General features: G+C 37.8%; 1 protein-coding gene across 1 annotated transcript in view; it reads right to left on the reverse strand.

Moving 5' to 3' along the window:
• The window catches only part of RANBP17 (RAN binding protein 17), a gene marked incomplete at both ends in the record, with an annotated part of 158,590 nt that overhangs the window by 73,324 nt on the left and 68,214 nt on the right, over positions 1 to 17,052 (reverse strand). Inside the window, one exon of the mRNA XM_082006378.1 lies at positions 3,996 to 4,069. Within this exon, the coding sequence (XP_081862504.1) occupies positions 3,996 to 4,069 (74 nt within the window). The remainder of the gene's footprint in view (positions 1 to 3,995; positions 4,070 to 17,052) is intronic.

The raw sequence follows: 17,052 nt of genomic DNA on the forward strand, positions 1-17,052 counted from the left end.
AAAGCTCTGTACAGTCATGTTTTAATTATTTCTTGTAGATTATCATCATTTACAGTGAAAGGTCTCCGTGGTAAAATGACAGTGATTGGATATATACTTTTCATTAGAGCTGGACAAAGGTGAATAGTCACAAAAAAAGGCACATTCTGTCATGAATAAATGTACCAAGTTTTAGTTTGCTATGATTCATGGAGTCATATCGGTGTGAGTGTTCAGCAAAATATTCAGAGATCCAGACTTTTATACTTATATATTAATTAAATATTGTCATATGGAAAATCTATTTATATGTATGTATATGAGCATCCACCATAGTGAAATCATTACAACATTTAAAAAAAAATAAAAAAAGCAAAAACCATCCAACAGCAATGTTTAGATATGCATCTTTCATTCACATTTCAGTTCTTTTATTGTGACCCAAAACACTAAATATTTGGGCAAATATTTTGTAAATCTACCTCATGATAAATCACTTCCACATGAATTTGATAAAATTGAAAGGAACCAGAAGAGGCTCACCAAGAATAAGTGAAGAAAAGGAAAGGTGCTTGCAGCCAAAATAAATACAAGACACTTTCGGCCAAATGCCCAGGACAGGCTCAAGGAGAAGATGGAACTAAAACTACTCCAGGGTAAATATTTCCTTGCCTCTTACCTATACAGAGAAGGATCAAGACTGTGATGAAAATACAGCCATTAATGGGTATTCTGACTACATAAAACTCCATCCCTTCAGAAGTGGTTTAACTGGAGTTCAGTAAAAGGCACATTCATTAACTTCCAATAAAAAGGTGCTAAAAGGTCTAGGATCTGATGTGACAGCAGTACTTTAAACTGCAGTCAGAAGGTCTAAAGGACACCTATTACATTGACAAATCTCAGAATTTTTCTGTACTTTGAAGAATATCTATTTCATACAGCCTTTAATCCATAACTGAACAGTGGATACTGCAGCTACTAGTAGCTATGACACAAATATTTCAAATTGTTTTCTCTTAAAAAAAGAGCTCACTGAGTTTGATCACCAATCCTCCACTGCAAAGCTGCTACTAATGAATTCAAAAAAACAGATTAAAGCTACATACATAGAAGCGAACTACTGAAAACAGAGAAATTGGGAAAAGACAGCTCAATAGAAAATGTGTTCAAAATCTCAAGAAATCAAAGAAAAATGCCATTTATATATCTAAACATTACTGAGCTCACATGGACTTCAGGAAACTAGAAACTCCATGTGTCAACCAGTAAGTTATCACAAGAAGAGGTTAAGTCTAACAGCAGAACAAAAAGATAATAATTATGTCCTGTAGACTACAACTTGTTTGACTACCATAAATTCAATTGCTATGTTTATTCCTCACACCAAGTATAAGATGCTTCCTGCATGCATCCTTCATTGGATTCTTTAATGGCAAAGTGGAAGGAAATAACCTGACATTGTCTTTTGATCATTCCACAGTGCTAACGGCAGATGACGGTCAGGTACTTTCTCCAACACTTTCTCATTTGAAAGACTGGTTGCCATTAGCCAGGCAACAGTGTTCTTTCAAGCAGAACTCCTCTATTTCACACAATGCTCAGCACTAACTAAACAGAAACTATACAGTCTCAAGCGTTGTTGTGCAGTTACTATATGAGACTAGTATAACAAGAAAGTGTATACTAAAAATTCCCTATCATTTCCTTTTAACCTAATGTTAAGGACTAACATATGCCAAATTTCACCTACTTGAAGAAAAAAGCGGATCTGTGGGGTAAGACAGAAGAGTGGACTAATGGCCTTCTAAAATAACAGTTTGGTTAAAAATACTGACTACATCCACAGGAAAAACAGGTAAATGGTCTCACAGTGATGTATCCTGCCCACTGCTGTCACGAACGTGCTAAGATTATTCACAGTAACAGAGCACCAGCAATCCTGCTAGACTGGATTGCCCCGTCAGACCCTAGTTTTTGGATTATATATCAGTAAGTTAATGTTTCACACCCAGATTTTCCAGCTGGCATGCTGTCACTGGGGAGAAGCTAGTTTATTTTAATTGACACAAACACGAATGTGTTTATATAGCAGTTTCACAGCTAACTCTTAAAGCTACTGACTGAATTGTCCATTTCAAGCTGTAACACCCATTCTGTAAAATGAAATTGATCTTCAACCTAATCAATAAACAATTCACAAAGATGCTGCATGTTTTTAGAAAAATACAGTAAGTCACAAGGAAAGAGAAAATTAAAATATAGAGTGTGTAATCTAAGGAGCACCACTGATTTTTGCTTTTTATGCACCTAGTTTTCTTTTGAAATCTTCCATGTAACATTAGAACCCTAATTTTTTTTTCTTCATTTACAGTACTTGTACAAATACAGCCCTATCCAATCTAAACACATGCAGTACTTATCATACAACTTGTCAAATGATATACTGTTATTTCCTCAATTGGCAAAGCAGCAGAGATTTCCCCTCAACGGCAGCCAACAAGTAGAAAAAGAGAAGTAAACTGATGTGTCTGGTTTCCAAACAACACTCCTCTCTCCCCTCTTTTTTCCACAGTCGTTCAAGTTTCCAAAATGAAGCCTAGTCATGTAGTTCCATGACACGGGCTGCATCCAGAAACAGTACAATAAGTATCCATCAATATTTTTCCATTCATCACCCTCCGTTTACCTGTCTTCATACCTCAGATAAATGTCAAAAGTTTGATGGGTACTATTGTTATCCTAAGGCAAGATATAACACTCAGCTTCTGGTTTCGAGGAAGCAAAGCATTTATGCCTTGTTTTCCACAGAAAAGTTAAGTCATATTAGAAAATGACCTTGTCTTAATTGCTACTATTTCTCAAGGTTGGTAGTCACGGTAGCAAAAGGCAAGCCATGTTTAATACTGTCTGAATGGGTCACGGCTAACCTGGCAACATCAGTAGAGATGTTTCTCTAGTAGGTCAAAGCCTACTGAAAGTATTTAAAGGTCTTCTAAGTCAGATTTAGAAGACATGAAGTAAATGCCAAGATGCAGCATCTGCCTTACCGTAGAATAAAGAGGTAAGGTACTAGTTTCTCTTTCTTCATACACAGAACTCATTGTCTCCTGGGGACTGCCAGATCTTTTTTTTAGTGGATATTCATGTTTTTCAGAGGGACCATCTTGTTTTACTTCAAGAGCAAAACTGATTTTAGATGAAACTCTTTTTCAGTCAGGAGAAACAATCAAATCTCATGAAGGACATAAGCAATAAGACAAAATGTTGCTAGTTTTGCTGGCACCCAAGGAAAGTGGCTGCAGCAGAAGCACGAGAAAAAGGTAGCTTCTCCAAAGTAATTTTCTAGGATTATTCTTAAGAGAAAGCATTGCAATGCTTATCTGCCAGAATAACACACCATCTTATTCTCCCAAATGCCAGAGATGAGAAGACAGCTGATAATAACGCCCCTTGCCTCCTTCAGCATGAGGCCTTAAAATCCTCCGCTGTGCATCTTCATTTTTAAGAGAGCAAATTTTGCCAAGTTTTGCCAGATCTTGCCAAAAAGCAATCCCACAGAGCCTCCCCAAAACAAAGGAAGATTAGTTTAACTTGGTCAGTTCCCACTGTAAATTACCACGAAGCTTTACAGGCAATCCCACAGACATCTGCGGGTGCCAGGAATGAGAAGCGGGGAAAGGCGGGGACCGCTTATGCCAGGCTGTCACTGAACAAGAGTCTATGAAATCTCAGCTCTATTCTTCCATAAGCCATTTCCAGAGGTGATGCAGGCACTATGGATGACATATCTAGCTGCAAGTGTTTACTTGGGGGCCTGCAGTATCTTCAGAAAATAAGATATGGGTGCTTCTGAAACCGGTTCTGAAACCGAAACTTATTTCATATATTTAAAATTTATAGAAGACATTTTTCTAGCAAAGAGAAAACTTATCGACAAAATAAAACTTGGATTTTATGCAAACATTAAAGACAAAACAAAATACATACAGACTGGAACCCCAGCACAAACTCACATTTTTGTCATAAATGTTTCCAGAACATGGTTGTCATCTGTTATTCCTAAGACTTCTGACATTCGGGCATACACCTGGAAATAAACATTTCAACAGTATGCATATTATAGACATTTACAAGTACCAACATTTTAATGTAGTTTAAAACCTTCCTTATTTTGATTTTGCATGAGAAAAGTACAGGCATTGATTTTGCATGAGAATAGTACAGGCACAAATGCCTGTCCATCCAGCCTAGCTGAAGCATTTGTAAGAGGTGGCTTATGCACTCTCTGATGGAGTTTTGTGAATTTGGGACCGATAGGCTTTTACTTGCCCTTGCATACATTTCTTCCCACACAGAAGACATAAATTTTCCACATTAAACTCACTTTGTTGTTCACAGAACAATACAGCATCTATTCAAAAAAACCTGGTTTTATTACAAAAAATTGCAAAGGGATGGAGAAAACATTCTTCTCTTGGTCTCTGTCCTCAGTGGGATGTGATTCAACACTGTCCTTTAGCTTGCATTTGCAAATTCTTGCACTGCCAGTCATAAAACCTGGTAAATTAGGTACTCTTCAGAGATTCAGTTTTGTGTTCTCCAAGGGTGAACAAAGGCTTTGGCAGGCAAGTAACTTCCAGTTGTACGCTCTTCTCCTTTATTTCAGATCCAAGACATATATTACCAGCCAAGTTTTCCCAGCACCCCACCTATCAGATCAAACTGCTGTTCAGATGCAGAAACAAATGCACAGGACACATCAAGTATATTTTTTTCCTTACTGTGTCATCTTCATCAAATTTTCTGGTAGGTTTAGTAGCCTAACATTCAGTTCGGATAAAAACATTTAGTTGGGTTAAATCAACTTCACAAAGAGAAAGGAGACACGTACTGCGAAACTTCTTTACAATCCTCTGCCAACTCATATTACCCTGAGATCAAGCAACTCTGCTATTTGCTTACAACTGGACTAAATGCAGATCTACGTCAGTACATTCCATTTTCAGTCATTTTAACCTTTAGTGACACTAAAACAAACACTATGGGTTATATGTAATTCTTCCGTACGATGTGATCAAGTCAAGTACCACTAAGGTCTGAGACAGAGCAGCAGCACAGCACACACAGCCCCGGTTACCCAGCGGTGAAAGCCTGGTGCCATCTAGCTGTCAACTTTGTTTGCTGACATTACATATTCCACACAAATACCAATGAACTTTCGCTAACTCAGACCTTCTGTTACTGGACCTAAACTTGCTTGTACCAACGTCCTTTCTGCTCCTGCTGTAATCCCATGACTGTGCTTAAAACCCAAACCAGCAGTATTCTACCTCTGAGGAAGACGATGATGACAATGATAATAATACAATAAAATTGTATTGTCACGTCCCAAAGACTTTAGTTTTAAATCGGAGCATAATGAAGGCATGAGTAAATAAACTTGCAGTTCTAGCCAGAAATTGCACCAAGACCAATGATAACTTGCAAGCTAACTTATCCTTTCATAATTGTATGAATGCAATTTATTGTGACAAAATCAGTAGTGAAAGGACACTCAAAATATTAAAAATCTGTAATCAATACAATCCTTCAAACGTTTGCAAAATACTACGTTCACATTGTAAATGTGAAGTTACCATTTACAGTAATTAAATATAGCGACAATAATACATTCAAATATAAATCCCACATATTCTAATTTTTTTAAAAAATCATCTCTCTAAATAGTGCACTGATGCAATGCTATAGCACCTGCAATTTTAGCAAAAAGTAAGAATTTGATAGGAGGAAAAGACAAAAAGAGATGGCGAGGAATGTAAACGTATCAGCAAACACAGGTTTATGTTAAGAGCTTCCCTTTCTGCCACGGGAAACCAGTGGGAGAAAGGGAATGTGAGCGAGCACATGCAGCAGCCTTGTGCTGGGCTGTCAAACTAGGCTCTCCCCACATCCGAGTTTAACAAATAAAATACTAAAACAGCAGTCAGTGTTGACAAAGAGCAGTGCTTTAATCCACAATTATCGTTGTAACTCTTACTACTCCTTTTATCATCCATTAGCTTTGATTCCCATTATCCCATCAAGAACTGTGTCAACGCTTTTGTCCCTGGGGATTTCCCACAACTACTAGGATCTGACAGCCAAGCTTGAGTGCTAAGCAGGATCATTACCTCTTAAATCCACTTATCTGATCCACTGAATAGTAAATTGAAAAGCTCATTAACAGCAACAATCTGATTTGTTTTCACATGTGACAGGGTCATTTGAAGTCAGCATGAATACAGTGCTTGTAATAAAAACTACTACCCGTTCCGTAACGTGACAAATTGGAAGCTAAAATAAATGTGATATTTTAAACACCTTCTTCAAAATAATTTTCCAAACCAGCACACACTCTTCGCATGTAAAAATAGAAAAGCAAACAACCCCCAACCACAACAATGAAACGCCCTTAGACTTTTAAGCACTATAAAAAATTAATGATAAAGCATTTTGGACGTATAATAATAAAAGATATTTCAACAACAAAGACCGTGCTACATATTCAAAAGGCGGAGAAAAATACTGTTGAAAGGGGTCAAGAAAGGATGTGGAATCGCACGTGGAAGTGATCTCACCTTCAGCTTGGTTCCTATCCCTCCCTTGCGGGGGTCTGCGGGACCTCACACCACACACCCCTTGGGCTTCCTCCCTTTCAGGCCTTCCCCTTCCTTCTTCCAGCAGGAAAAAAGAACAAGGCTTATGCTTTCAGTTCCCTCCAGATACTTCAAGTAAAGAGCAGGATGATTAACTTCCAGTAGGAAAGTTTAAGACTTCTGTAAAGCCTTTCCACAATCATTCCCAAATCCTTACAATGGCAGGATTTATAACTTGCAATACAAATCCTGCGTTAACACACAGCACTACGTGATCACACCATGCTGTTGCCAAAAATGTAAGCTTCTTAACAGTAAAATAACCCATTGTCACCATCCCATTCTCACAACAGATACGAACATCAGCAAAAAATCCACAGAAGCGGTAACATTAGGCTACAATGTTCAATGAAATTCACGTGGTGTCGGCTCGACGGTTGGACTCTATGATCTTAAAGGTCTTTGCCAACCTTAATGGTTCTGTGATTCTATACTCAAGGTCCTTAAAGCAAGCTCGGGCTGACAGCACCATTGCAACCGATCCCCAAGTGGCACTGTTGTATGTAAAAGGTGACAGCAATGGGCATGGCAGTGAAGAGAAAGAGGAGACCAACAAAACACCTTCAATAGTAATCGATAACAATTTCAAACGTATTAAAGCAAGTGCAAAGGCAAGGGATCCAGAGATGCTTCTATTTTGTCCTGTCGGTACCATTAAAAGCACCTCGGTAGAATCAGGACGTTTTAGGAAGATGGAAGGTTCAGAAGCTCTGGTGCCAGCGAATTTTTATGATCTAGCATATTTATCAGTAGTTCAGATTACGTGACTGTATACTTCCCAACTACTTGAACTGTTCCTGCTGCGTTTCAAAAGGACGAGAAAATAAAATTGTGGAAGCAGTGTTTTATAAAGCAAAGCACTTGTATGTAAATATAGTCCAAGAAAACAGAGAAATAATACAGTAATCACACTAAAACTTTATTTCCCTGACTTCTCTACTCTTTGGCCCTAGATATGTTTGACTTTGCTTTGTCTTTTGAGCTTTTATCTTTTTGGTACTATCATAACTCTGAAGAAGCTAATTATGTCAATTCTTAAATGTGAAGCAGATTACAGAACTGGGAAGCTCAGAATATGAGTTCCTAAAGGTTGTATGGCTATATAATGACAGTCACAGAAATTCAATAACGGCACTGTATGGAATGTACTCAAACGCACCCCATGAAACAAATTAAAACAGAGCAATGAATCTCTCACACTGTGCAAATAAGAAAACACAAGAAAATGTTGGTTTCTATATGTTTCATAAGGGCTATTATAATGAATTAAGATTTTTGGATAATGAATCTTCAGAAAATTACAGTAAAGTTATTACCCGTAGGCACAGCGTAAATGCTTAAGATATTATAACTTCCTTGAAGCTCTCCAGGCCTTGCTGCAGAGAACTATCACTGCAACATTAAAGTATTTTGTCATGAACACTGAGGGCAAAACCAGACCGTAACCATATCTACCGCAACCTGACAGCAGCTACATGGGGACAGCCGCTGCACCCCAGCCTGGAGCAGTGGGCTGGAGCACACGTGGCCGGCCGAGGAGAGCAACTCCTTCCCCACGCTCTGTTAGGGAATTCATGCAATGCAGGGGCGACTACAGCAAATTTTCAAAGCTGCCATCCCACCTCATATACCCCTGTGCATCATCCACTAAAACTCCACACCCCATCACGAGTTTCTTACTCGGTGTCAAGTGCCATGACGCATTTAGTAATTTCCATTGCTTTTTAAAATCAAAATAAGATATTTTGAATTTTCAGCACTTAAAAGCTCCATTACATCGCAGCAGTAATCTAGCTTCCAAATCCCACAAACTACTTCGGAAAATCTGAACTGAATCGCCCAATTAGTGTATCAGGTTGCCAGATCATTCATCTTTACCTCCTGACCAAACCAAGGGCTTAAAAAGCCTTGACTTTTCTATCCTCTCCATAGCAGAGGAAAACCTTGGTCACTCAGAAACCCCCCATTCCTTACCAGCTGTCTTAAAAAGGTAAGATCTCAAAACACCCTTAACTCAGAGTCTAAAGCAAGAGAATGGGCTAATCTATTGTTTTATAGTTAGCTCCCTAAATGAAATAAAATTGCAAAACCGGTCATAAGAAATTGCCTCAGTTTCAGACAGAATCTCTGAAGGGAAGGTTGGGCTTTGTGCTACATGAAAAGTAGGCTACGATTCACTGCTACATGTGTTTGTAAGCAACCAGAGGAATTACATCGATTACATAAATGATATGCTATCTCCTGTCTTACCTATAAACCTAGCCTAATTAATATCCTGCATAAAGTTAGCCGCAATTGAAAGAGACCGACTATAAAATAACATTAAAAATTAGGGTATTGTTACTACAACAAAGTGTAATGTTGTAGGAGAAAGGGTAAATCTGTGTGGCTCAGAGTCATTGTTATGGATGTTATTTCCTCCCTAGTCTGCTGAAATTCTCTGTCATCACAAGTTCGGGTAGTAAGAGGTATTAACAGCTCCCGCAAAGGCTGTTTCCAGACCTCTTCCCCAGCCCCTTCCCCATTAGCTCAACGGAGCAAGAGAATTCACGGGAGTCTGGGCTGCAGGAGTGGTTAACTCCCCGCCTCTTGCTCCACAGAGTGCCCATGCGACACCAGCAATAAGCCTCTTTACTTACTGCTTCCTTTCTTAATTCCTGTTTTCTGAAAATCTTGAAAGAAAGATTTACAATTCTGGTAATTTACAATTCTTACTACGGGAGACCTATTACGAACTAACTGCTGTTATTACTGATGCAGCATGAGAAGGAAAAAAAAATTGTTTTTTTCTGATACGTCTTCAGTTAGCCAATTGTTAAAAAGGTGCTTAGCTTTAAAAGTCTTGTTTAGACTTTCATTTTTGTAAAGCACTGTTAGAGATTTTTAATTTCACTGTCTCTTTTGTTCCCCTCCAGGGCTTAAAGTACAAATATTATAGTGAAAACTGAGAAATATGACTAACAGCTATTACTTTTTGAACATCATCCGGATGATTTTTAGTTTTTGAAGCACAGTTCTGGGCTGTACTTTCCATCAGAGCTCTACACTGCACTGTAGAGATTCAGACTGCCACATATGCAGTCAGGTATTCGCTTAACAAGAAGCCAAAATGCTGCTTTAAAATCCTCTGACAATTGAGATGAACCAATACTGTACAGATTACAAGAGCAGACCTGTGTCAGTCCGAAAACTCCAGGAGATGAAGTATTACAGGTACTTCAGTAGCAGTAATCGATGCTCTCACTTGCCCCTGTAACTATTAGAAGTGTCCAGCTTAATTTTATTCAGTTGCGTAATTGTATCTAAACGAGCGGCCCACTCAGCGTGCTTACATGCAATTAACCTCAACGCTAAAGCATCAACATTAGTTTGGCACTTAAAAACAAGTAATCAAAATCGTAGCTATTTATTATAGTTCTAAAATTTCTGTATCAGAAAATATTTCATTTTACTGACTAACATAGCTGCAGGTGTCCCACATCTCTCAGGATCAAGCCTTAAGCACACAAAATTTAGCGGTATCAGCTATTTTAAAAAGGTTTGGCGCTGGGGTTGTACATGAGAGTGCTTTTGCACATTTATCCCACGGCATAAGGAGAGGTGTTACAGCCACCACAGCTAATACCAGCAATTTGAACAACCCTCTTTGGCAAGCCAGAAATAAGATAATTGTTCAACATAGGCTGGCTCTTCTGAAATACTGGAAGCATTGCCTGTAATTATAGACATCTGTCATTGCTAGCCACTCAGTAGTAACCCTGACATCAATATACAACTATAACACTAAACTGCCTGCAGGCACAGCAATGGAAGCCAGATACGAGAGGCGGGCAATCATCTGCCTCATCCAAACTATCTGTCAAAGGTTCCTAACCGCAAATAGCTCTTACGTTTTGTATCCTTAGGATAATATGTTGATTTATTTTAGATCCTCTAATATTTACAGTCTAGGCCATCTACTAAAATAAAGAAACAAACCTTATGGCTAATGGAGGCAGTTACCGTTCAAAATCATCACGGAAGGTCATAGCTCACCGCTCCAGAGCTGAACACTGACGGCTGTTTTGAACATGCACCTGTGTATAAACCTGCCCTCCTCCAAAATCATACATGCTCATTTCCAGCTACAAGGTACAGTGAGTGCTATTCTCTCACCAGCCAACACTTTATCAACCAACCCTGAGAAACCTTTACGTTTTGAACCTTGAGAATATCTGTGCAAAAACGTGCACGGTAAGTTCCAGTACCGCGGAGTCCACCGCGTCAGTACAGAAACAAGAAGCGCTCTGCACGATTACCTTCAACATACAATTTTGAAAAAGGAATTGCACTAATGATAGAAATGATGTTTACAGATTAGACACTCCACCAGTTCTTAGCAGGAAGCTGACGCATGCCCTTAGCCAAGGAATAAAGTTTCCTGAAATTTAGAGATAAACGTGGCTCATTTCTTTTTAATTCTAAGGTGAAAATCATGTTGAAACCCTCAGCCTCTACTTTTTTGTCTTCATTTGAAAATCAATCTCAGAAAGGGTCAAAAAAAGATTGTAGGTTTAAACTAATTAGGAACTAACATCCTTACAATTATCATAATTTGTTATTAACAAAACTGAGATTTCTTAGTACGATTCACAACAGCCTCTGCTGAAGAGAAACTATTAATTACTAGACAGACAGTTAGCTTACAAGTGAGCTGCATTTTAAAAACCTCCTTTAAAATACAATTGCTAAATGCCTTACAGTGCTGTAATGTGAGACAGGTTCAAATCTTATTACTTCACTGAAATTAAAACCTAAGTTTTAATACTGTTCAAGTCGAACAATGATTCCACACTTTATTGCTTTTGAAATCCCTTGATGATCATAGGAAAAAATGCCCTCGAGAAAAAGAGACTCTGTTTTCGATAAACAGAAAATACAGTTTGCACTCTTAGCCTCTTTGTCATCACAAAAAAAGGATTTAATGCCAATTCTTTAAAAAAAAGACTTTTTTCACAAAATGTGCACCTTGTGTGCCATTTGTAAAATCAGCTCACTTTCTTTTATTTATTACTGCAGCGCGGCAAGGCAATAAAGCAGCTACTGATAGCTAATAAATTACATGCCTTTTAAAACAATTCTCCAGCTACAAAAACTTGTAACTACAAAGGCTTACATTTACATGGTACATCGTGTGAAATGTCTATATTTATGTTCTATTTAATTACATAAATAAAATCTGACCCTTTATTAAACAGCCGAGTATGAAACACGGGCTACATGTGAGATGAAACATAGGGTAACTTTTTAAGGCTTTTCTATAGAATTACATAAACCAAACATAAAAAGTAACAAAAAATTGGCTTCAGCAGTTCAGGTGCAATGTATTTTTTAAAATAAAACACATTTTTAAGTATGCCCTTCAAGCTACCTTCAGAAAAAAGTGATCACCAATTTTTCAATTATTGTATGATAACAATGATTTACTCCTGAATCTAAAAATTACATAGGGTTTTTAACAATAATTGCAACATATTACTGTAATACAAAACAATATTTCTCCATCACATACCATGAAATCCAGGATTTGTATTCTTAATTAAACGAAATATCAGAGCTTTAGGAAAACATTTTTTGGTTAAAACAGATCTAAACCAAAAAAACCCTGCAGTCTTATTTCATCACATATCTCTCTTCAAGAAATGCTTTATATCTATACGTATCTATTAAACTCACTGAAAGCAGGACAGAGCAGAGCTCTTAAAATATTTTCTCTTCGGGGCTGGCCTAGCAATCATAGCTAATCTGCACAGAATGCTGAGGTTCATTGCCTTTTACTTTTGTACTGCATTATTTTTAGGCTGATGGGCTAAACTATTTTCATACATTTGTTCCTTACAATTTGATTGTCTCATAAATCATTAAACTAAGCATTACATTCTTTTGCATTGTCTCTGTATCATCATGCCTCTAAATTTGAGATGCGTAGTTCTAATATTAATTCTTCCACTCGCAGTTATTTTTATAGCATCTGTGGCTTTGGTTTTGCTTTGCTCACACAACTTTTTCTCATTGCTATAGTTTCAAAATGGCAGTTCTTTAATTGAGCATAGAAACAAACTTTAACTCCCTACTAATAATGAAAAACATTTAAACCACTGCTATTCAATTTTAAGATAGCAACCCACGACGTGTTAGTAAAGGCGCTGCATGATTCTGAATTCCTCACCAAGCACACCACCACCATGACTATCAATCATACTGAATGGAGATGCTGTGGGGCAGATCTTTCAGTCTGACTGAGCATTGCTCGATGCAAAATGAGATGGGAAATAGTTTTCAGACACTCTTCTACTCCTTTAATCCTAGGGCCACCTTTCCCTATGGTACCCAAAGGTTTACTTCGGTAATATGTGTTGTTTTGTATTTTGCACATCATCAGTGCTTAAAATCTCAAGACAAAGACATTTGTTATCTAAAGCAGACAAAAAGGACGTTTAACAAACCAAGCGGCCAGGACAACAAAGCAAAGCCAAGTCCATGGTTTCCTACTTCAGGTTAGTCTGCCTACTTGTGGGGATGAAATATAGGTGCAATTTTAAGATGATAGAGAATAAAGAGTGAATGGAGCCAGGTGCGTCTACACCAGGAGAGTGTCCTTTGCCTAACAGGATGCCCAGAAAGCACCGCAAAGAGTGGAGAGAGAATTTAACAGGACTTGTACAAACAACAGTACTCAACAAAAACAACAAGGCTCAAGAGGAGTTACAGAGATATTTAAACACAAAAATAAAGTGTGCAAAGTCTGAGTACAGACATTGAAAATTCAAATCCTAATTTCACGTAAGAATTTAAACTAAAACACAGGACACTGAAATCAAGATCTTAGGAGAAAGGAGTGACATGGTCTGACCTATGAACACAGGAAGTATTTGAGAAGTGTATTTTGAAGAGAAAGTTGTCAATATCAAGCTTTTGTTGAAAGTAAGCAACTATTAAGCGTAGCCAAAATTTGACAGAGCATACTATAAGTTAAGGAGTTCCAAACACAAATACACTTGTAAAAATAACACAGAAATAGAGCCAACTCTGGAACACCAGCAGGGAACAGAATTATAGTTACACGAGTATTTACTGAAATGTTTATAAAACTAATAAAAACTAATAAAACTGCTCAATCAAAAATGGTCAAGAATCTTGATCAATAATTACTCTCAGCAACATGTGGGAGGTCTCAGACTTCAGCCTCTGATGTTAAAGCCTTCTGAAAAAAAGGGTGACACACTGAAGCTGTGCACAGACAAACATACAGCCTAAACTGCCTTGGCTGTGGCTGGAGAAACACAGGCTGTCGTTCAGGCTAAGAGGGAAAAACACAGAACAAAACAAAAAAAGGCCATCTCATCTAACATTTGAATCAGTCACACTAGAGCAAATACAACAAAGAACACAGTGGTTCATGTTACAGAATCAAGAAGCAACACCAGATGACCTAACAGGCAGCACCTACGACAGCCTGATGTCATACACGCACACCTATGGGTCCCACATGGCTTGGAAGCGTGGCCATATCTACGTTCTGCATGCAGTCCTTCGTGCGATGTCATCTTTTTACAGTATGACTGATAGTAATGGTCTTTAATAATATACAGAGCAATATTTTGGTTCATTTTGCTGACCTCTTAAGCAAAAACAAGATAATCAAATCTATGCAAACTTGATAGATAACAGAATGCTGTCAGACATTACTACTCTACTCTCCACAGTCAAAGAACGTGAAACACTTCAGAAGCCAAGCGATCTGGTAAGGTGTACTATCAGGTGCTGACTCGCTTATCTTCAGGGATATTGCCAAACTAATTCTTTAACTCCAACGGCACATACATTTAGATGATTACATAAAAATCTAAGTAATATTCTAAATGTTATTGCTATTCAGCAGATTAGAATGAAACTAGTTATTAAAGAAAATGCATAAACTAGAATGTACTTGTGCTGTTAAGGACTCATTCAAAGATGGCCTATTATATTAATGCTACTTAAATCGTCAGTTCCAGGGCATATTCCTACAAAATCTAAAATAATAATAAAATACTATTTTACATCAACTTACATAGACAAGTTTCCACAGATTTTGTGACAAGCTGCATTATTGTGTAGATGATATCTATACAAATAATTTAATACTTAAATTGATACAAAAGCCCTGCTTCAGAAATAAAACTTTTGTTCCCAGAAGACTTCTTTCTCAATAGAGCTACATGCCTCAAGAAACAACTTGTCAGTACTGAGAATGCTCTGGAGAAATAATATGGAACCTTCCTCATGGCCTTCCTAACTGCAGTTCTTTTGATCCAAATTGATGCCAACTACCAACTCTTCCAACAAAGAAGATACAGATGAAACCTATGTGGAACAGATCACTGAAATACTGAGTTGTTTGGGTTTTTTTTTCTCCTTGCTTCAGAAGAACAGCAAGTGGCAAAAGACAGACAAATGTCTGCCTTCCTATGATGTTTAACAAAGGCGCACTTAAGTCTGTGAAGAGTACTTTAAAATTATATTCCCGTCTGTGAAACAGATCTACACCAGGACAACATTACTAACAATTCTGGATTGCTCTATAAGCACACAAAAGCAAATGTCAGAAAGAGCTCTGAATAGTCTGATAAAAATAATTTTGGGAGGATCTGCATATCTAATGAAATACAAAGTATAGCTCAAATGCTGTATGTTCTGCAAATTTGATTTCAGGGTATGGAAAATGCTTATTTATACACAAGATAACAGCCACCACTGCCCCAGCCCTTGCCCTGTCCGGGCGAGACAGCAGTGTCATTGCTCTTTCACCGGTCAGCTACATGAACTAGTTGCTCTGCCTTACACTAGTCCAGTTAGCTATGAAAATTACAGGCTGGTACACAAGATACTGACCCATCGACACAACCTGAACCAGACACTCTGGAGAAAATGCTCATTTGCATTTTTCTTTTAACTGAAATACATGTTTTCAAAAGGGGAAAAACCCACAACCCTTCCTAGTTCAAGCACTCCACATACAAAATGAAGTGATACTGCTTTAAATATTAAGGTTGTCCCCCATTTTTTGAACACATTATACACAAGCTAAGGAAGCCAGGTGGCTCCTGTGGCAACTCTAGATACTATAAAAAGGTACATTCAACAATTAACAATGAATTAGCTCTTGACTTTGTCATATGAAAGAAATGGAGCTCCGACTGCTTTAGAACATCTGTGAATAAAGGAGACAGCTGGCTGTAAGGTGTTCCACTAAGTGATCATAAAGTATGTTAGTAATACTCAGAAAATGTTTCCCCTTTCTCCCACCCAAATTCATATTCAGTGCTTTTGGCAAAATATGTTCAAACAAGAAGAGTTTCCCTACTATTACTTATTACCTATCTTCACTCATCTGTTATCAACTTGAAGACAGCTAGAGATTTTTTCTGGGTTGGAAGTGCTGCTATGACAGGTTATATTCCTAAGGAGTGTTGAAAAAAAATTTATGAAATGTCTTAATTCTGCCATTTTAGTCACAGAACTATAGATTAAAATTGAGTGGAGGATATTTTTCTTTTTTGGCCCAAAATAAACAAACACAGACTCTCCTTACCTCGCTCCCCAAATCTATTCCCAGAGCTACCATTGTATCAAAAAGGGCCAAGAGTTGACTTATGTACGAGTAACATCACAGTAAAACAGGCATCACTATAATTATCTCAATTCCAGCCTTACGAACTCCAATTCAAGTCTGCATTGCACTCTAAACCCCAGAGTACGAAAAGACACCAAGTTAAGGAATCTGAAGTGGTGGAAATGAGCAGCAGTATCATGCCATACTCCATACCCTTACAGCTGATGCCTAACAGTATGTGTGATTTCAGCTAAGAGAGGACTTGTGCTTTTAAAGAAACATTTCTAAGTACTCTTTTCTCCTTCCCATCAGCATCACAATGTAATTCAAGATGGACTGATAGGCATTTCTTACCTTAACATTTGAATGCTTTTTAAATAAGCCATCCCATACAGGAGCCAGCACTGTGCCCTCACAGAAAAAAGACAAACAGCATGCAGAGCTGTTTGCCTTCAGGCAGAGCCTCCCCAGCAGGTCGAGGGAGGTGATCCTTCCCCTCTGCCCAGCACTGGTGAGCCACATCCCAGTTCAGTGATAACCTTATATTTTCTTGTAATCTTTATTTTAAAGTAGTTCTGTTTCAATTGTTATGAATTTTAAATTTCAATCACTGATGCCAACTCAAATTTAATTCTATTTTAAGTTTTTGCTCTGAGAATTATTTTATTCAGTAATTTATGTTAAACCTTTACATGAAAAATTAAGACAGCCAGAAAAAAAAGTCGATATGGATTTTTAGTA

The sequence above is a fragment of the Phaethon aethereus genome (genome assembly GCF_964289735.1).
Source record: "Phaethon aethereus genome assembly, chromosome: 14".
Classification (NCBI taxonomy): Eukaryota; Metazoa; Chordata; class Aves; order Phaethontiformes; family Phaethontidae; genus Phaethon; species Phaethon aethereus.